At 34.4% G+C, this 23182-nt stretch overlaps 1 protein-coding gene across 1 annotated transcript in view; it reads left to right on the top strand.

Annotated features, from left to right (window-relative positions):
* SNTG2 (syntrophin gamma 2) overlaps window positions 1–23182 on the top strand; it is a 303349-nt gene that overhangs the window by 256841 nt on the left and 23326 nt on the right. The window contains exons 13-14 of the mRNA XM_050894130.1: window positions 8429–8500; window positions 13101–13343. Coding sequence (XP_050750087.1) covers window positions 8429–8500; window positions 13101–13343 — 315 coding nt within the window. The remainder of the gene's footprint in view (window positions 1–8428; window positions 8501–13100; window positions 13344–23182) is intronic.

Raw genomic sequence — 23182 nt, forward strand, 5'->3', positions numbered from 1 at the left:
CTTGCCTTATTTATTCTAAAGTATTTGTAGATGTAATGAGTTGGTAGTTACTCTGTTTACTTAAAGACAAGATACATCATGAAATACACCATCCATACTATTAGTAGATACTTGTGGATTTTGCACACAGGCAAGGGATTGAACTGTTACAGAGAATCCAATCCTAATTGTACAGTTTGAACAAATGACATCATCTTGCTTTGATAATTTACATAGCTAGTACCGAGAATTCTATTTCACAACAGATGACTTATCTAATACTTCTCTAAAAAAAATCCTAATAAAAATTAATTTAAAAGAATGAAACAGAAATGAGCTGTAGAATTCTAAACTCTTAAAAAGTGACCCATACTTACCACATGGTATTGTTTTATCCTTTCTTTCTTTTTTCTTCGGAGAGCCTTTGCTTTAAACAAATCAAAAATAATAAAATGTGGAATTAGAATGCAATTTCAATTATACAGCTTCCTTATAATTTTGCTCAGAAGGTGGTCAGTCTCCCAATTTCTTCAGCTGATCTAAAGAGAATCTGATCCTTTGCATGTGAACCATCTGCAGTACCTTTGGGAAGTACAATTGAATTGTACAATAATTGAACCTTATTTATGAACCACAATGAGAAGCAATGAGTAACATTTTCTCTCTCTCTCGATTTAAATTCTAAATCCAATGATTCCTAGTAACTTCAAGCATTTTTAAATGGCCAGTAGTATTCTTTTTAAAATGAGACAACACATCTGGGAAAAGGTGGGGGTTTTTCCCCCTCTAAAAAATTATTTGTCTATATGTTAAGTCAAGGAACTAAAATTTGATTCAATTACTACAATCCAATTAAAATGCAAAAACAATACAAAAGAATTAAACAAATAAATAACACACCACATGAATGCTTTTCCTTTATAAATTTTAATTATTGTTTTCAGCCCTGTTTTTGAAGAAACATTTTTGGTATAATTAAAACTATCCATCTACATGATACTAATTGGGGGTAAACTACTTCATTTATCATGTTCAGCACTCTACTAAGAACAGGCAAGTGAGAATGAATGTTGGGTAGTATTCGTACCATGTTACTTGTCAGTATCTACTACACTCTATTGTGTTTCTGCACAATTTTTTTGTAGAACCAGTGGCTTTTCAAAAAAATTAACAAAGGGGACCCCTTTGGTCAATGTGTTATGTCATCCCAGTAATCAGATACACCAGTAAGTGTGACAGAGCCTATAAATCATAAAACCTGTTGACCAGTTTTCTTGCTATTTAATCATTCCACAGATGTTTTATATCAGGGAAAAAAAAATAAAACAGGAAATTGGCAGTTTCCAGCAACTACCCATGTGGAGAATTCAAACCTGGATCTAAAGCCACACTTCAAAAATGATTATCAGTGTCCTGAGGGCACCTCCAGCCCTGGCTGTCCCTGACCCTCTTCCCTGGGGCTCCCCCCACCCTTCCTGCAGCTCAGGACTCCATTGCAGCCCCCGCATGGCCGTCAGCCCCTGCCCCAGCAATGCAGCAGGGCTGGTCTCCAGCTCCCCACAGCCTTGTCCTGCCCAGCCATGGGCCCACATCCAGGCCCAGCCTCAGCCCGTCCCTTTCCCCAGGGAGGTGGCCGGTGCCCAGAGCTGGGGCTGCCCCCAGTCCCTGTGGCTGCCCTGCTCCTGTCTGGGGGCATGTACTGGGCCTGGCTGGGATGGAGGTAACTTTCTTCATAGGAGCCCATATGGCAGTGGGGTTTGTAGTTGTGACTAAAACAACGCTAACACACCTGTGATTTGGCTGTTCCTGAGCTTTGCTTGCACAGTGTTTCTCTGTTTCTCACACTGCTCACCCTGGGGGTGGGCAAGAGTTTGGGAGGGGACACTGTCCCAGCTCTGTGGCTGCAAACGCAAGTCCCCACACAAAGCCGTGCATTTTCACTGTTTCACTATTTTTAGAGATATTTAATGGTACTGCTCTTACCGTTACTCCCACTGAGTTTTTTTACTATATTAAGTGAAACAAAAAATTGATTACTCTATCACAAAAATACGGATGTTTTAACTTGCTTGATCTTTAGAAGATAAGAGTTTAACATTATGTTTTATTTCAGAGATGTTTCTATGAGGGTATTGCTATTTGCGTACTGAATCAATGTAGTGTATTAGTGTATCGATGTAGTGTGCACAGAGTAGATTACCTACAAGTCATACAGCTATCTTTAGCTGTAATGACCTTACCCATAACTTCACAACTGCTTGTAAAAGGATCTGGTACAATTTCTACTCTTTTTCTACTTCATTGTGTGTAAAAGATGATATGAATGTAAATACAGCTGCTAACTTTCCTAAGAATGGAAAACATAGTTACCCATGAGCAAAAATAAAGAAAATTGTGGAAAAAATGTGGATATTATACTATAAAAGAAATTACTATGGCAAGTAATATTCTATTTATACTCCATTTCAACAATATCCCAGATGTTGTTTCCAAAAATGTAGAAGCTTCACCATAGAAGTAAATATCAAAAATGGTGTGATTAACAGAGAATGGTCTTTCTGCATCCCTAAAGTGGCTTATCTGACTATTTAAGAAATTTACAGATTTCATTTACAGATTGCTATATTAGAATTGTGACACATTTCTGAAAACTGCATATGAAAAACATCATTGCACAAATAGAAATTATTCTTGTGTCAATGTTAATATACGAGCAGTATTTTATTACATTCTAAAAGCATGTAATAAATTCATATCCTAGAAGAAATTGGAGAGACCTTATTCAAAATTGTCATTCAAAACCAAACTATTTTTTATGTCATTGAAAATTTCCAGAAAAATGAAATGGTTTGTTTTTACGGAATATGGGCTTTACCTAAGGGAGTATTGTAGTTTGATTTTTTTTTTTTTTTTTTTTTTTTTTTTTATTTTTTGTCTTTTAACCACATAAGCAAATCGCTCATATAAAAAAAAAAAAAAAAAAAAAAAAAAAAAAAAAAAAAAAAAAAAAAAAAAAAAAAAAAAAAAAAAAAAAAAAAAAAAAAAAAATGTCATCTTAGTATTGAGCATGTCATTTTTTTATATAGTTCATTATGTCTTTCTATTCAAGTCAGTGTTTCTTCATTTCAATCTTATAGAGCAGCTGATCTTGTGAGTGTGTTTACCCTTAATTACAAACACTATCTAAATAAAAAAAAAAAAAAAAAATACTTTCAACATGAATTAAATAAGTAACACTGAAGTTGTTTACGTGAAGACAGCTAGGCAATCACTGCATATGCTGCTTATAGTTTAAAAAAAAAAAGGAATAAATACAAAACTAAGGTGAAATAGTTCCACCTTTGAAAAATATTAGAGAAGAAAAGCTTGCATAATGTAATTGGCACATGAGCAGTGCTTTGAATGTTAGAGAGTACTGCTATGTAAGTTCTGAATACTTGTATTTGTGATTTACATTATACATAATGTCAATGTAACATATTAGGAAAAAGGTGGCAATGAGTTGGAGAACATAGACTTGACTGTGAATGCTTTTGGTGAACTTTCTAACTCTACACACAAGTCTTTATTTGCAAGGATCTGACTGCTCTTTAGTGTGTGTTTTGTATCATCGAGTGAGTTGTTTTGGATGTCTTTAGGCTTCTTACGCTGCTGTATCGTAGTTAATCTCAAGAACATTTGTTGATTTTTTTTTTTCTTTTCCTTTTTAATATTTCTTAATATTTTTTAAAATTATACTTGGCTCATTTTTTCCATTGAAGAGTGAAGAAACCAGTGAAATGAATTACTCTTGACCTAAAAGTATTTCATCATTTGCCTAGACCTTTATAGTACTTCTAGGTGGGTTGGACGCTTCTGCTTAATTGTCAGATAATGGAGCATTCTCTGTATTCCAGTAATAAGTATTACAGCCACTTTGATCTTTTTTTTCCCTTAAGTTTTACTCTTTAAATGTATTCAAATTTTTTTTAATATTTTGGGGGGCACTGGAGATTTCTAGAATCAGATTCAGTGTTCATAGAAATTCAAAGAGTATGTTATGTTCCCTTTGACTTTAGTGAGTTTGGAAGTTTGATTCTTTTTTACATGCACCCCATATTTATTTCTCATGTCTAGTCAATCATTTAGTGCTGATCTCTGAATAGGCATGAAAGTCTTTTATGCCTATTTCATAATTGCAGAATTCTTTTCTAGGGAGTAACTGGTTTTCAGTTTAAAATTAACTTTATTGTTTTCTCTCTATTTTAAATCATAACTTTTAAAAGAAAAATCAATGAGTAACACACACATTTAAAGGTAAGTATATTTGGAATATGAGCCTGAACTGATGCTGAGATCGCTTGGTCTAAGTAAAACTAGATTTCAGTAGTTTATTTTTGGAAATCTACTGTAATGCCTGTTTTTAAAACACAAGGAACTTACAGAAACTCATGCTGAAGTAAAAAGTACTTCTGCAACACTTAGCACTTTTGTAACTCTACATACTTATTTCAGTGTCTCATTATGGACTTAAAATTGTAACTTCAGGTTCCTATTTTTCTATCTTCATTCATTTTTATTATCTCTGTGATCAGCTCAGAGTTATATGTGAGTTTACAAATGTGTTATTTTACAATCTTTCTGAAAAGATTAGTATAGCCAAATATCTACAAAACCAAGTGTTCAATACATCACATAATGCATTGAGTTAGGTAAGGAGTTGGTCTTCCAATAATAATAATAGCATTCAGCAACTGTTGGTCATAAATTCATGTTTTAGACAAACAAGAATTAAAGTGGAAGCTCAGTGAATGCTAATTGGTACTTTCATGTATTTTGACACTATTTTTGACACTTTGTCAGAACTAAATTCATATGAATGGAAGTATGTCTCATTAAGTGACCCATTCTGCATATACCTTTTTTGAAACATTTTGTCAAATGCTTTACTAAAAAGTAATTATCTTGTCATGATAAAATAAACCCAAGAAATTGCAATGTATAGAATACCTGCAGGAACAATTCCAAGGGGAAATAACGAGAAAATTTTTTTTATTGCCTAAGGAATATATTTCAGTATCTCATTTATCGTAGTTACCTATCATTACTCAGTTATTAAATGTGTGATGATGGATAAGCCTGCAATAAACTGAAACATCCTTTAAAGCAAACGAAGGATATTGCACTTTTTGTGAACCTTTCTGATTCTTTCCAGCTTTTTGCATTGACCAGAAGTATATGATCGTTTGTGATTTTTTTTTTTCTTTTTAAGCAATGCAGTCTATAACAATAACATTTTAAACTTAGACATACTACGATAGTTCTGAGAAAACTATAAATAATGTTAGCTGTCTCTTTGGATTCTAGTATCCCTTTGTAGTATGTTTGTTTCCCCTCTTTAAAATCCCTCTCAACATGTCACTTGTGTTCTTCTGGTGACCTTGCACACTATGATATTCAGACTGTTTCACCCTTGGCTTTAAGTATGGTAGCCCTTCGCTGACATACACAGTAAAAGAAAATCTTGGCTTATATAGGTGCCGACAGCTATCATCATCACTGGTTATCTCTGCTGAAAAAGTCGTAAGAGGTTACAGAGAGTCAAAGGATGAAAGAGATGCACAGGATAATGGGGAAAAGGCTGAAGTACTCAGAGTGAATTTAATGGCTCAGCAGTGTCACCATAGTCCATGGTAGCATCATTAATAGCAGCAAAGAACCCCAACAGTTTAAATTAATCTTCAGGAATCAAAACAAATGATATGAGCAAATGAAAGTTCAGTCATGTCTCAACAGCTTCAGGTTATAGCCTGTGTCACTAAATTCAGTTTCACAAACAGCAGATTAAGTCAGCTTATGCTTTTATATTTTGTCTAGCCACTAATAGGAATGAAGGCTTCTCCTGCTTTTAACTGAGATTGAAAAGAATCTTTCCCATCGAGAGATTCAAGACCAAATAATGAACTAGCTGCCATTCTAGGCTGTAAACCTTATTTTGCAAGAAGCATGATGATCCCTTTTGAGTCTCCACAGTAATGGGCCAAAACCTGTATTATTTAATTGTTTTCTTTTCAAAACAGCCATCAAAATAAAGAAGATTTCCCTGTAAATAAGGATTAAGCAAAGACCTGCAGTACTTGCTCTGTGTGAGCATGTTTAAATGTATATTTCTTTATGAATCAGCTTTATAATTCCTCAATTTCAGTTGTTTCTAAACTCGTGTTATTGCTTACTCTTAGCAATAATTAAAAAGCAAAACTCAAATAAAATATTGAATGGACCCTACTAGAAAGAAATTAGTAATGGAAATGTAAAAATTAGAAGTGTATGACTCTAAAAATTGCTACATTTTATGAAGTGATAGGAGGACACAGATAATATCTAAAATTGCTTTAAATTAATTTTCTAAAAAAGATAACATTAGATTTAAATTTGACAAAGTTCCTTTAAAGTAATACTAAGTACTTTTAAAGGTAGCTATATGTAATGTTTCGAGCTTTAATTTATGGTGAGAAATTGCTTATAATAAAACAGAAGGAGAAAGTATATAACATGCTTTTACATATTCTGCTGCATGCATTGTCTTCAAGTGATGTTTGTCATTAGATTGTTAAAATAAAAAAAAACTGTCAAATGGAGAACCCTAGAATGTAAGTCCCTTTATATCCTGAAAAGATGTGGTGATAGAATTTTCTCTTCTAGAGATCTTCAGTCCCTTTTGCAATAGGTGATTCATCTCATCTAAACTTAGTCATCTAAAACTTAAAGATCCAATCTCAAGTTAGAGAAACTGGGAGAAAGCACTGCCTGTTTTTCTTTCTTTTTTTTTTTTTTTCCCTTCTTTCCCAATATGTTGAAATTAAGATTAGATTATTAAGAATTAGATTAGGTTGTTAAGATTAGATACTTCTGATGTTCAAGTTTAGATGGGATGCTTTCCACACTAAGAAGAATTCAGGTAAATTCTGAAACACTGCTTTGAAACACATAGCTGTGAGGTCTACTCAATAATAATGTTCATTAGTTTCAATTGGAGTGGACATAAGAGCATATAAGATTAGAAAGAAACTAACACCATGTTCACATTACTCCTCCAACAGCACTCTCTGAAATAATATTTAATAACCAGTAGAAGTCACATCAGTCTGCTCCTAAGTGTTGTAGTGGTTTGGATTTTCACCATTTAATTACCATTTTGCTTAATGGTTTAGAATTTATGAAGGCCTGGAAATCCAACTTAAAAATAAATTAATGAAAAATCATGTTGATCTTCATGCAAAACATTAGGAACAAGATTGATTATTATAGGTGAAGTATGTGCTACTGTGAAACAGAGAAAAAGAATCTGTTATTGAATTCCATAGCTTTTTCCTAGTGAAGTTTCATCCACAGAAGCCAGATGTTTTACAGCCAAATTTTGCTTTACCTAAATAATGTAATTTAATTTTTCTGCTTTCTTCCTTTTGGGAGGGGGGTGGGAACAGGGCAAAGCTGCATCTGCCCTAGTATTTTAAAGTATCCAATTTGCTATTAGAGTCACCAAAACACTTATTTCCATGTGCTAAAAGCCTCAGAGTTACAATTTAGTCAAATTCTTCATATATCTATGCAGCCATTCCTGTGCATTCACCAAGAGCTGGGATTTTGCTCTAAAATAGATAATCAAAATAATGTGTATTCCCCTTGTATTTTTCCTATGTATAAGTTCTTTTTTTTTCTTGAACTACATAGGCTATGTACTGTTTTTAAAAGAAAACAGATTATCACATTATGTCATGAACTAGAATTTAGGGAAAAACTTCAAATATCATTCTAACTGTCAGATTTTAACAGCTTGTCATGTCAACAGGATGAAGTAACGAAATCAAAAGAAAACAAAAAATATGTCTTTTTATATTCATTATTAAGCACACAGTTGACATTCTTCTTAATTTCAAATATTGCAGTCACATAGTCCTTTTCAGGTTTTAATATAAGTATTTAAGTTATTGGTGCCCTAGTGTATGTAAACTCAAATCTGAATTTAGGAATGCATCCTGGTCTGTTGATTGTAAGATTTTTTTTTTTTTTAAATTGAGACATGAAGACTCTGGGTTCATGAGACATTGAGACCTGAGACTCTGGGTTTGAGACTGGGTTCTCTGTGTTAGCATATTGGAAATTATGTTTATGTAACTCACCACAGAGATTACAAAGAGGTTTCCATCATACTGTAGTAATAATAGGGAAAAACATCAATGAAATTATTTAATACCTTTTAATTATAGTAAGACTCCTGTAGATGCTGTTTCTGTAAAAATTGAATGCTATTTGACAGTCTTTTCTAAATGCTGTGTATTAAATGTAGTAACGTACCTGTATTTAGAGCATCCAGCAGAATAATGATGGGTGAAATCTTTTCAATTTTTTTCATCTGTACATGATTTTAGAATAAAGAATGTGTTGTTAATATTTTCTTTTGATATTATAGGTAAGCACACTAGACTGGGTACGAGCTGAAAAAATCTATAACCTCTGTGAGGTTCTATTTAAAATTCACAAGGTAGGTTTCCTAACGATTACAATGATATTATTTAGTAAAGCAAGCTTGCCTCTTCCTGTTAATGATAAGCTCAAGTGATTCTTAACTAGGAGTAGCTAACATTCAAATAGTTCATCTGTTGTTAAAAAAAACTATTTGTAATGGCTAGTGCATTAGCTATGCAAGTACAAGAGAATATGGAAAGTGGATTAAGCTCCAAGTGAGCAAGTTACTAACATGCTTCCATACTGAAGAAATTTTTCAGTGTTAGAGCTGGTTGTATGAAATACAGGTGAGACACATAGCTAAGCATAAAGAAGCTGGATATTGCTTTTTTCTTAGTGGCTCGGATTTTTAAGTGAATGTGGTGAAGAATGCTTTTGCTGTAATTCCTGATCTATATAAAGATACTTTTATTTAATTTCAGTGATTGGAAGTATAAAATTATGTCCTTTTTAGGACATATGTGCAAATATTATAGTAGGTTTTACCTTACAAAGGGCAACATGGTGCATTTGTGTACCATAGAATTCTTCATTTTTTCCCACCACCTAGAGACAGTGTCATGTTTTCTGTTTAGCTTGTCCCAAGCAATGATTTTGGATAAAACCTTAGCAGTCTGTTTAAATAATTGGCTTACAGAAGATATTTTCTAATAAGTTGCATCAGATAGATAAATTTAGTTCTCTACCAGCTAAGCAAAAACTGCTTTGCAGGTGAGGTAAGACCAGATGAGAGCCTACTTGCCTAAGAGAGTAAAACTAAACATACTATCGGGGGGGGGAATCAGTTGTTTCAGATAAAATGCTGTTTCACTGAAAAATTACAAATCAGGTTTAGTTCTCACCAGCTGCTGTTCTACTCTCTACTGTTCCTCCTTTGACCATGTACTAATGTTGTGGAGAAGGAGGGTTGGTGCTCTGTTACCTGTACAGATCCTGACTTAACATTGTGCCAAAGGAGAGCTGCTTAAGTTTTTTGGGGTTGGTTTTGTTTTGTTTTTTGGTTTGTTTTTTTTTTTTTCTGATGCAACACAGTTATTCAGGACAATTTACAGGAGGAAAAGGGAAAAAAAAAGAAAACAAAAATTGTAGACCTGACAATAACACTCCATTCCCCTTTACTGCCCTGTTCAGCATAGAGGGGAGTTCTCTATAGCGCTAAATGACCAAGTTCTTCAAGCAATGGGATGGCAGGGAGTTTCTGTGTCCTGACTGCTCAAACTAATTGTCCCAAACTGATTTTCAACAATATGGGCATGTTTCCTACACCAATTTTGTTGACTGTGATTTAAAAAAAAAATAAAAAATAAAAAATTGAAAGCATGATGAAGTTACAACCAACAGAGCAAGGAGCACATGGAATTTGATAGAAATCTAGAAAAAATATCTCTCAAATATGAGCTGACATCTGCATTTTACAGAGGTGTCAGTACCATTAACTGGCTGCTAAAAGAGCTTCCACTGATGTCAGCTGCCAATTTTGCAGCCCATCGCTGCCTGTTTTTTCTCTGTTGTAGCCTGTTGTCACTGGGCAGGGGAGGAAAGTTCCCTTCTCTGGCAAAAGTGGGGAGAGGGAAGGGTCTTGGCCAGTGCCATGCCAGGAAAATAGCAATCCTGGAGTTCAGGACTTGAGCTCAGCTCCGGGGTGCAGGATGCAGGAGCACAGCCGTATTCTTGTAGGCATAGCATTATTTTGATCTGACCATGTCGCCAGCTGGGTACACATTGGCAACTTCAGGTCCTGCCTGTCATTGAGACAGCAGCAAAGAGCAGAGGTTCTGTCCCAGATTATTTATTTAGTCTCCTTAATCTTTTTTTAAAATTTACTTTTTCCTGATAAATAAGTCAGGCACCAATGAAATATATACTCATTATGCCTTTTGAAAAGATTTTGCTGTGGTTTGGGTTTTGGTTTTGTTTTTTTCTCCTTTAAATGTTACTACTAATTTGAAAGTCAGTCTTTCCTTGAATATCCTGGTAATTTCGAGGATAATCTATCCTTAAAGCAAATTCTGTGATACTTTTTCATTAAGAAAAAGAAGTGGGAAATAAAATACCCGAGATTCAACTCTTTAATGTTCTTGACATTTTAATAAATTAATGCTTAATTGCCAGTCTTCATGAATACGTTAGCTAAAGTGCAAAAGCTCAAATTCAACACTTTAACCTCTTTTTTGTTGATTCTTTGCTATAATGACAATAAGGCAAACTGAGCAAATCCAAAAAGATAGGAAAAAATCTTAAGAGATTAAGGTTTCTACATTGCAGACTGAAAGATGGAGTTTATCTTGTAAAAACTGCTGTTTGGGGAGGGTGTTCTTAAGTTTGTTCTTAAGTTCTAACTAGTTAGAACTAGTGCAAAGCTGTGGTGGAGAGTGCTATTATATCTTCCCACGAAAGATGGATTTTAAGGCGAGATGTGCTTGTTACTCACCTAATTGTAAGCTTCTCATCTATGTTTATTATGACACAGGAGTTAAACATGGAAAATAAGAACCCAATATGGAAAATAAGAACCCAATATGGAAATGACATTTTAAAACAAAATGTTTGCTATGTTTTAGATTTGTGTGTGTGTATACATATAAATACACACTGCATATACAAACATGCATATGCAAATATGTGAATTAAAGTTCATATATATGTCATGCGCTTGCATATTCATGGATGTTTAGTGTTAACAATGAGATGATTGAAAATGTGATCTCTCTTATCTCATATGTTTGTTCCTATACCTTGCCTCATACTCCACATTTACTGGAACTGTTACTGAAAACTTGTATTTTTCAGGGGTGAGACTATTAGATGCATTTTTAAAAGCCACCTGTCTTAAAAGCATTTTATTTTCTTTTATTGCCTGGTATTTTTCACACATGACATTTTCACATGCAAAGTAAAAAATATTAATATAGTAGTCTATGAGCCAGGATGAGCAGCACTGAGTCTTGAAGCAGATGTAGATGTAATACTTGTCACTCCATAGCTGCTGAACACCAGATGATATGCAGGTATTTTGTTCAGCCTCCTTTTCAGCAGTCCAAAGGAGCATCGTAAAATAACTTTGAACTTGCTCAAGACTGTTCTCTCCTCGGATAGCTGCAGGGCCGTTTTTGACAACAAAGTGCTGTGTACCCTGGTGGCATTATGTGCTGCTTCTGAGGTGCCCCGCAAAACATCCGTAGCTCAAGAGACTAGACGAGTAAATTGCATAAGGTTAGATTTGCTAGCTTTGTGTTACTCAGTAAGTCACCAGCACAAGCAAAATGTTCAGTTTCCATCTGAGTATTTTGATCCTGTTTGTGAATATGAGAGCAGTACACAGAGGAGGCTGTGCTAGCAGAGCATTTGTTTCCTCTGCTTTTCGTTACTAAAAAGTGGATCTTCACTGCTGCCCTGCAAGGACAGTTGTGTGTGCATTTAGAACAGGAGGGACACAAGACCCTGAACATTTAAGCATTTATTTTACATGTATTGGAACATTTTACATTACATTTGGATGCTCAAATTCCAGTTGTTTGTTTGTTGTAATGTGCGTGGAGTTTCAACTATAGCCTCAGTACGCTATGATGGACTATTAGAGGTTCTGGAAAAATAAATTCTAAATCTTTATGAGGCTTATCGTGACTACAAGATTCTAGGACTTGGGTACCTCTGCAAAGCTGCATTCTGGTCTTTTCAAAGCCACTTAAGTCCAGTCAAACATGACTGCTTTTTACCTCAGATCTCCTTGACTAGAGTTAAGTCTCCTAAACCTAACCTGGAGTGCTAGAGGAAGAAAATTCTGTTTGCAGATGACTTTAGAAAATAAGAAATAACATTCTCTTTGCAAATTACTTTTTTTGTTCTTTCAATCTTTTCTGCCCCATGCCATCATAGAGAAATGGAGATAGGAAAAGGTCCTATCTGATAAATAGAAATTTAAAAAAAATGTGTAATTTGGAAATTCAGTCAGTGAAAGTACTCAGATATATAAGCAGTAGCTTTTTTATTTAGTTTTCTTTTTCTCTGTATTTATGCTAATCACGGAAGTCTTGAAAGATTGGGAAGTTTCTTGTAAGAATTTGTTCATTTACAAAACATTCTGTTATTATGAAAGATTAACGTGAAGTTTCTCTTCATCTCTCACTTCACTCCCCTTGTAGTTGCAGAGCAGCATTGGCAGCTATTAGGGGACATTTGAAAGCTCACGTTGTCATTTCCAGAATTAGCCCTTGGGTGATAAATTACTGCATTCCTTGGTGTTTAGCATACTGGAACCCAATTAGAACAGAGTAGTTGTATTCTCCTGTAACGCTGGTACACAGCTCTTGAACTGTATTCAAACAATTAAGGGATTTCCTTCCTTTACACTGTAAACAATATATTGCTACAAACTCCTTTTAAATTATGTATGTATTGCTTAGGTAACTTTGACAGTATTTTGGAACTGCAGAAGTAGTTTGGATTACATGATACAGGGTAAAGTGAATAAGAAGCAAAGAGAGAAGTTGTCTTTGAAATTATTACTTAATTCTCAGAACATTTCTTCAAGGTAATTATTAACATAATGATATAACATATCCAAGTACCCATCACTTACAGAAGACAATGTTGCTTTAACTGTTTGTTTTTGCTAGATGAAGAATCACATACTGAAACATGTCTTTCAGCTCTGGCTTGCTGATGATTGCTGGCTACAAGCAAACTTGTATTTAGGTATTCATCAGGACTTTGATCTTGAAGACCAGAGGCCATATTGTTTCAGTGTTATGGTTGGACATGGCAAGAGTCATTATTTCAATGTAGAGCTGGGCAGCGAGTTGGCAGTGTGGGAGAAATCATTTCAAAGAGCAATTTTCTTGGAAGTTCAAAGAACAGGGGTAAGTAATGAATAATTTAAATCCTGGAGCCATTTCATCAGTAAAATAACAAATTTTTAGATAATTTGTATGTTTAATAATTGCATCAAATTGATGTGCTCCATGACTAAGGATCTGAGTACACTTCAGTACACCAATGGCTTCTGAAAGCTTCATCATCACATCAATATTTGTATGTCAATGACTACGTAATAACAATGTGTGAGCGTGTTATGACAGTTGCAAAATTGGAAGTTGACCTTGATTATAACAAACTGGAAATGAATACATTTTACCATTGGAAAACAATTTCTGTGGAGATTCCTTACTCCACCTTGAACATTTTCTTCCAGAAAGCTTATTTTCCACTCACATAAGGTAAATTTGTTATGTTTTACCCAACGGTTCTGTTTTCAAAGAAGAAATATTTTGCTCTTACATTGTTAATTGTAAATTGGGATTGTCCTTGTTAACACTGGAAGACTTTGAAGACTCAGCATAAAAGTGAGAGGAAAGTTTGTGATAGTCTTAAATTCTCAAAACTAAACGGCAGATTTTCACTTTCTACTGGTGAGTAAAATTCTCTCAAGTCAATTATTTTCTCAGATCTGAGGGTGCACTTCCCATTAGGTGGTTTTAAATTTAAGATCAAGATTCCTGGTATAGTTGTCTAAATGTGGGTGTCTGTTAGCATTGTGGTGACTAAGCTCCCATTAGAATCAGTGAGTGGAGTCCAAAGAATGATTGTGCTCATTCTAAAGCAGATACTTTCTTCTAAAGGAGATATTTTGTGGTATGAAGACAGAGAAGATAAATTGGTTTTGATTTAAGTTGCAATTTAAAACACCTCTATACTGTTATATAAAAACACATTATTTGCTGAATACCTAGATCCATACTCCTAACTGAACTGGACCAGTGGCATGGGAATGTATAGATTAAAAGTGTAAGGCTTCTCCAATTAAAAACATATTTACACAGTTTAGTACAGATGCAAGCTTGATCTGGTACGTTCGGATTTGCAGGGACCTCATAAAGATGTTTACAATAGCAAGAGCACTGGATCACGGCATTGCATTAGCATAGCTTGCAAGGAGCGGGAGTCCCAGCACAGGTGTTGAATCAGCTCTTCTAAATTTCCAGATCTCTGGGATTCTAATGAGGTTTGCAGGATTGCTTAGTCATTTAGGACCCTTCCAATTGTCTCTTCAGACTGATGAGGTAACAAAAAAGATTTTGTAATGGTGATGCTATTGCTCCTGCACTTCTGAGAAGGAATGCAGTTCTTCAGAAAAAAATTGATTCTTCCTGAAAAATTACTGGGCATCAGGGAGGGATTAATAATTCATATTGAGTATGCATACAGTATTTTCTCACATGAACTCTTCAAGAAATTATATGACTGTTTGACCAACTATTCAATGATCCTATTTATTATCCATATAAAAAGCAGATAATATATAGTTAAAATTAAGTATAGCAAGGGTGGAGATTAGCTGGTGCTGTAGCTGATTCAATTTCTGAAGTATTTATTATTAAATCTCAAAACTTGTTGTTCTTTTACAATCTAACAATCTTAAAATTAAGGGACAATTCTTTGCTTGTGCAATGATCTTTTCTCATTTGAATCCAACAATCTTCTAGACCAATATCACACAAAAGATATTAATATTTCTTCCAGCTGTGGTTTAACCTATCTGAAACCTCCAGGAGAGGCATTCAATTAAAATCCTGATTACAGTGCTTAAGTCTCTATATGTGTGTTTCCATATCTTAATTTTCTCTCACTTAGTTGCATACATTCAGGTTTGTTGTAAACCACGTCAGCAGGATGCAAAGCACTGCGGTCACTCTCCAGCAGTGAAAAATCTTTTGACTCCACTATTTTCTTTCTTCCTTCAAAACATAAATGCTGCTTTTAATGTCCTTCTTTTCAGAAGGATATCAAGAGCAGCATGAATGAGATGCAACTTAACATTACATAGATTATTTCAAGCCGTAGAAAAAGAACTGGCATTTCAGTATCCAGAAAATTGAAGGTTGTCACTGGTAGGTTAGATTGTCCATAAAAATTCTTTCTTTTGGAGGACCATAACTGCAGCTGGAAATTCATTTTTATTCATAAATGATTGGGCAAGATTCATGGCAGGTGTTGGATTGCACTATGTCATTTCAGCCATTCTTATTTAAATGTGGCTTGGTTCTGTTTACTGTTGAGGGTCATTAGGATCTTGTCTTTGACAGAGTTGTTCTTAACCTTATCCTGTACACGTTCTTCATGTTTGGTGTTTCTATAAGAAGAATTGTATTTCTGAGAAGATTCTGTCCTTACACAGTTTATGAAAAGAAATGCTAAGGTGCAATGGTATGTTCAAAGGTGCTTTTGAATTTTATACTGCCCATGTTGTGTGATTTTTTCTATTAATTTCTTCTGAAAACGGCAGCAGTGTTAAATTACAGAAAGAATGCAATAAAGCAGGAAGAAATCCTCCTCACAATATTGTTCCCCTTTCAGCTATCTTTAAGCCATATTTCAAGCTGCAAATGCTTACAAAAAGGAGTCTCCCGAGAAACTGTGAAATTCAGTGATCCTGATATAATGAGTCTATTTACAAACAATTATAGCAAGGAAACTTATGTTAAATCCATGTGCTAGAAATATCTATATTTTCTTTCTATAAAAAATATTACAGTCGCTGATGGCATAATTTGGACAGATGGGGGCAATAAAAATGCAATAGAAGTAGGGCAGGAAGGCAGTTGAAAGGCAGAAAAAGTGCTGTTAAAAAGTATTTCCATGAGGTTGGTAATAAAAGTAAGCATTGCAATGGAGGAAGATAGGCAGTGAAGTCCTCTCAATCATAACTAGAAGTTCAATCATGTCCCACAAATCCCAGCAAGCCTCTCTGTCTCACCTGGAACATCCTAAACAGTGCAAGACCAATTAATGATGCTCAAGTGAAGTAATTTTTCTTTTTTTTTTTTTTTTTGAGTTTTTTACAGTGTAGACAGTCTTCAAAAATAAAAGGCTAGCTCTTTTTCCAGATCCCTTACTAATTCTTTGACCCTTCAGAGTAGTCTTGTCAGTACTATGGGATTTTATTCCATGTTTTTTCAATATTGTCTTTTATAAGTTACTTTCTCAATATTCTTCCCTCTCCTCAAACAGTTCTTTCCAAAGAAAATTATCTTGACTCATCTGAGTCTTGGATATGATTGTTAAATTAATGCAGAAACATCTTGATAGGATGATTTTGGATTTTAGCATGATTTGGATCTTTGGGGTCTTCAGTCTTCTTCCACAGAAGGACTGAGAAGGATATTGCAATAGTTTTTGGTAGTGGACAGAGGAAAGAGTGACTGTAATACATTTTACTGTCAGCTGTAGAAAAGTTGGGCTAACTGTTTTGACATCTTAAAACTTTGTACTTGTTACATGGACGGCAGAAGACAGAGAAGAGGAATCTGCGTCACAAGAAGGAAGAGCTCTCAGGAGAATGAAAAAAACATGCAGGGGGAAAATCATCTACTGCAGTGTCACTGAAATACCTGCAGTTGGTGTATAGTGAGGAGACATGGTTACATACTCCTCATACAGCTGAATAACCTAGTTTGATGAAACTATTTACTTTGCTTGGACAAAAAAAGGTGTTTAATATGAATTACTGCAAAAATTAAAATAGGTCAGAAGTTGGACTCCACTCAATCATAACAGAATAATCAAGAAGTTTTGCTGCATGGTTATCTTCTGTGCTTAAAGGTAAGTACTTCTAGCAAACTTCTTCCCATTTTGTTCTGTAACTCAATGACTGATCTTGACAGACAAATAAACCCTGGAAATAAAAATATAATATATATTTGTTGAGGACAGGGATATGAACGTATTGTGCTAAGATAAGTGTTAGCAGTAAAATTCATGTTCCTGGAATGATACAAATTCCTCCTGTGAAGAATATACATTAAAAATAACAACAAAAAATTTTTTTCACAATTGTTGTAATAATATTTCACTTAAATACATGTCGTGAACATTATTGGAAATCCAAAAACAGTTTATAATGAACACAAATGTATGATGCAATTATCCCATATTTTCCCTCTTTATATTTCAGTTAACATGTATCTGCTTCTGTGGATGTTTTAACTTTTTGTATGCATTTTTAACATTTACTTATTTTCCTAAGAGTTAACAACAAACCATTCTCTATAGTGAGATTCTTGATGCTGAACATGTAAGCCAGACTGGCTCATTGTGGCTCAGCATTGCTTGTTGATTATGTCTGTTCCTGGATAAATGCAAAAATAATTGTTGGGAATAATCGTGTATGCAAACCTGGAGCTTTGTTTCTATAGGATTCCCATTTCAATTTTCTTTCCACAAATATTGTGCTGCTAAAACACCATGATTAAAATTCCTTAAAAAAGAAACAATAGTTAAATGCAATTAATCAATTCCTTTTCTGTTTTTTAAGCAACAATGAATTCTTTTTCAGTATTGGTTGCTCTGGCCAATCTCTGTTTTCACCTGTGAGCACGAGCAGTGTTCCACACTTATGAAAGATGACATATATGAGAGTAACATATCTTACAGTATCTTAGTTCACTATCTTCCTGTTCCAGACTTTAACATTTCCCTCTACACACTGTATGTTCTTCGGGATGATCTATATGAAGTGCTTGAGGACTCTACAACCACGTTATTGATGATTAAAACAAAACAAAAAAAATCACGTAATTATTTTGAAGAAGTGATTTACACAACATCCTTTCTCAGCTTTGTATCTCTTTCCCTTTTTCCTTGATGGACTATCTCTGATGAAGTGTCTGGTCCTGGTTACTTTTTGATATCCTCTCTTCTATTAATCTTTTTAAATTTCCGTGTAATATCTTGTCATAGATTTTACCAGTTCATCAGTTTTAATTAATTTCTAACCCATTCATAATATTCTTGTCTGAGAAAGACGAAGTTGCTTTCCATGAAACATACATTGTTTATTGTACAAATCCTTTCAGAATCCATTCTGTTGACAGGTTTTGTTTTTCACCTCTTGTTTTTCTAGTAAAGATTTATGGTTTTAAAGTTTTCTTTATAAAACTTATCCATGTAATGCTTCCCTCTCATCCCTCCTCCGCAGCTCAAGAAATAATCTATGCAATTTCCTCATTCCTACAACTGCTTGCTGTTTGTTCTGGATGGTTACTTAATTTTACATGAGTATTTCTGTTAAAAATCCTCTGAAAGGGTTCACTAGAACTAATTGAAAACATACAGAAGTGAATAGGTTGCTTCCATGATTCAAACCTCTCCAGGAAAGCAGTATTTTCTCATAATTTGCCTTTAAAAGCGTTCAGTTGACTATATTGTATAAAATATCAATATAGTAGTGACTGCATGCATACATACTACTTCCTAACCTGTCATAAGCAATAATTGGTTTATAACATCAAGAGTAATGTGTATATTTCAAATCACCTACTTGCTTCTATGATGTGTAAAATCCCTTATAACGATGAGAGATCAAAAAGAAAGAACTGCGCAAAACTGCACTGACATATTAAAAACCTAGATTTTCACCAAATTAAATGGATAAATAGCTCCCATATTTTGAGCAGCTCCAGAAAGAGCCAGAATTAATTTATATATTTGGGCTTTTATTCTCAGTCCACTGGAGATAACAATAAACTCATCATGATTTCAAAATTAGGAGCCAGCTGGAGAAATTCCTTTACATAAAAGTTCAAATGGCTTCTAAACAATTTTTTTTTGCCATTGAACATCAATGCATATTTTAGCAACATTCCTTTATATATGCTTAAAATTGAGTGTTCAACAAGCAACTGAGAATGTGAACAGTGATGTGTGTTCCTTGTATTCCCACTGTATGGTGGCCAAGCTGCAAGGAGGTGTGGAATTAGCCCTATCTGAAACTATTTTTTAGCATGGAAAGTACAAGTCCAATTGAAGATTTTGGATTTAGAGAAAACTGAAGAAGAGTTTGTGATGTTCAGATCCAGGCAGCCTAAAAAAAGTTCAGTTCCTGGGTCTCCTTCTTGGAACGTTACACAAAAGGTGTTTTCTACTCATTCTCCAGTGGCATTTTGAATTGATCTTGCTGCAACTCAAGTTAGATATAATCAGAGTAGATCTTAGAGACTGTGTGCCCACTGGGACTTGAGCAGAGATTAGGTATCTTTCCATTCGTCTTCCTATCACAGCTAACCTGACTCTTCCAACTATCTGATTTCTGAGATGCTCAGAAGACTTCGGGTGTCTCAGTAACTCTGCGGTCAAAACAAACACACTCCTTGTTTCTAGGCATCGTTGGGAATTAAGTGGTGCTTGGGAAATGGTAGTCTAAATCACCCTCTGAGACTGAGCAAAAGAAGTCCACCTAAATAAACAAATCTAGCAGGAATTGGGCAGCCTGAATAAGAAGTCATTGTCATTGCTAGCTTATGAATCTGTTAATTCTTCATGGTAAACTGAGAGGATGAGTAAAGCAGGATTGGTTAATCACAGTGTAATCCTTGTGAGCTCCAAATAATATATTTAAAATGCAAAAATGTTAAATACAGTTGGCAATGCTATCTTAATTTTATATTCCGTGATGATAACAAAGCATATATGAAAGAGAATTATATATAGGAATCCCTTTAAAAATGGAAATGCCACCATATGCTAATTTCAGAACTAATATCTGAAACAAATAAGCAGAGTGAATATCCTCCTTAAATTCAGGTGAGATATTAAATAGCAGTTAGATTAGGTTAGATTTATAGGGTCATTAAAAGATACTTCTCAGTTTGTTACCAGAAGCACTCAGTTTAATTACACAATTTAGTTCTAGATTTTTTTCATTATGTAGAGAAAGCTTATTACAATTCCAATTTAACTGGTCATCTTTAGAAATGCTATTAGATTCTAATTCATTTTCAGACTGATGCAAAAAACCCACCATTCTCCAACCCAAAGAAAGATGCTGAGAACCATATGGATTAATTGTAAATACGTTTGTAAAAATGACTAATAATTCAACAATTCAGATACCAGGTGAGAATCAAGCAATGCACCTATTATAATTTTTAAAAAAGCAAGAGAATGTAGCAATTTACAAGGCTATTGAATAAAATCTTGTTTACATATTCTGTATTTTACTTCATGAAGCTACACCAATATTTCTAAAAATAGTATATTCTTAAAATTACAAATTATTCATATTGAAAGCGTAAATCCAAAGACTTTTATATATATTTAATATATTTATTTTTATTTATAAATCCGAATATTTAGATAACAACTATGTGGTGTGAGTCTATTTTTGTTATTATTTTCCAGAGGATCTTACAGACTTAAATAAGGATGAAACTACTAAGCTGTCAAGAAGTTACTTTCATGGAATTTCAAATCGATAGAGTAATATTACCTTGGAATTTTGATATTTTATTTTATGTTTTCAAAAGTTGGTGTTCCCTATTATTCTCCACCTGTGATTCCTTTATAAGAATCAGGTACAAAAACATAATTCCAGTCCAAGCATCATTGATTCAGAACTGAGTTTTGTACTCAGTAATGTCTCTTGTTGACATTTCTAATTAAAATCCTTTTTCAACTGCAAAATTCCAGAATTTATAGATCACCAGAAAAGAAAAAACCTTTAACAAACTGTATCAAAACCAAGTCAGTCCCTTTGCTGCAGTAAACCAGTAGAGTTCCGCTAAGGTGAATGGTGCCAGCCTGATTACTGTGATTGCCAATAAGAATCTGCCTCAGATATGTGAAAATATACTTGGGACAATCTACAGGTAGGAAACTGTTAAACATTCAAGTCACTGTTACATCTTGCTTTTCTGTATGGAAAAATGAGTTGCTACAACACCACAAAGCTGTTGCTCAGGCACAGAGATGAGGAAGCATAACCTATTCCTGACATAAGCTAAGGCTAAAAAACGCACTTTGGATTTTCACTGCTAGAGGATGACCACTGCTAAGCTGCTGGCCTTTGATTTTGTCCTACCTCCATTTCTCTCACTGCCTTTTTCTACAACCAATTTAAGCCATAGTCTGTCTGTTCAGCAGAGGAGGTAGCAAGTCTTCTTTCTTCTGTCAGATTTACATTAGCCATAGGTTCATATTACAGAGAGAGTGCCATGGCCATGAGTAGGCGTCCATAACTGCATTATCTTGCCAAGTAATAGCTGAACCTACAACGGTTTAGGAGAAATTAGTTGACCTATCAGTCTTCCTATAGGAACACAGTTCCCTGCAGAGGAACATTTGCTTCAGGCCACATGTGCATGTAGCCCTAGTCTCTCTGTGATGGTGGTTTAATGCTTAATCCCAGTTATGCTGAAGTTTTCTGAAAAGGCAGTCTGTCCATTGAGAGCTCTACTAAGAAAACCATTTTTGCAGTTAGCTGCTATAATGTCACGAGCATTACAAATAGATTAGATCAGATAGATATTTATTTCAGTTAGAACAGCTGTTGTATGGCAGAAATTTTACTTATGATTGTGGCTCAGATTGTAATAGATGACCTAAAGGCAAAAGTTTCAAGCATAGCAGTATCCTGAGAAAGCCAGCATTTAAAACATGAACATACTAAGCATAGGTGTTATTTTCTAAAGCATTAAGCACTGAGCTAGCACTGCTTCTACTGAAATCAATAGAAGCTTTCTTTGGAGTTCGGTGAAAGTATAATGAACCATTATCTGAGTCCTTTGAAAAATCTTGCTTTTAGTGCCAGTGTGTCTCTTGCATACATATATGCTGAACCACAGATGTGCATCAATGTTTAAAAAAAACAACTATAAAGTCTTCTTGAAATCATCAGATTACAGCACCATCTTTTACAAGAGGATGTACTTTTTTATACTAATACCCAGTCAAGTATGTAAAAAAGAGTCATTTTAGGGCATTAAGATGCAATTCCTTCGACTGCAGCAACTGCAGATCTTGAAGGAATGTACAAGATTTTTAATCAGATCTGGTTTGTTTCAATAAAGTGGTTTTAGTTGTATCTATCCATAATTATCACAGTTCTGTAACCTCTTAATTGTGACATGATGAATTCCTTAAAAGTATGGCCAAATGAGTGGATCTGCCACATTTTTTAAGGGAAGATGGTATTCATTTGATCACTCTCACAGACATTATTTCACTGATCCTTTTGCACAGTTATCTGGAACAGGAATACACCTGAGCTTTGGAATTCTGTTCTGGATAACTCTCATGCTTTTGATTAATGTCAGATTTCATTGTCATTTCATTTTCTCATGTAATGTGGATTCAGAGTGAGAATACTTTCAATATATTTTATAAATGTCTTCTGAAAGTTTTGCTTTAAAAAAAAGGTGATATATAAAATATTTTATCCTAAAATAACAATCAGAATTTTAAAATATGAGAAAGCCGAAGTATGTGCATTTTTAATTCAACTATTTTGGAATTTCAGAGAGTTTGAAAACCACTTCTGTTTAGCACAAGTAATTCTACACGAAAAGACTGTTGAAGAAGATTTTGCAGGCTGTCTTCATAATTAAGGGGTTTAATTTTGTATGCTTCCTAGTACACTCTCTGTATGTGGGCTGAGATATATTTCTCAGTACAACCATAACAACTCTGGTTGCTCTTATCATCACCTCCACATCCTACTCGGAGTTTTTTTACGCTAAAAGTGGAATTTTCAAAAAAGCTCATTCTTGATCTAGCCAGTCCCATATTAAGGCTTTTACCAAACTCTATGTTCTGGTAAATACATTGGATGCATTAAGAAACCTTACTCCTGTCACTCCTGTATGATTTAATAGCTTGTAAAAAGCTGCTGTATAAAGTCTTAATGCAAGAATCTGTGTTCCAAACT

Source organism: Gymnogyps californianus, chromosome 3 (genome assembly GCF_018139145.2).
Source record: "Gymnogyps californianus isolate 813 chromosome 3, ASM1813914v2, whole genome shotgun sequence".
Classification (NCBI taxonomy): Eukaryota; Metazoa; Chordata; class Aves; order Accipitriformes; family Cathartidae; genus Gymnogyps; species Gymnogyps californianus.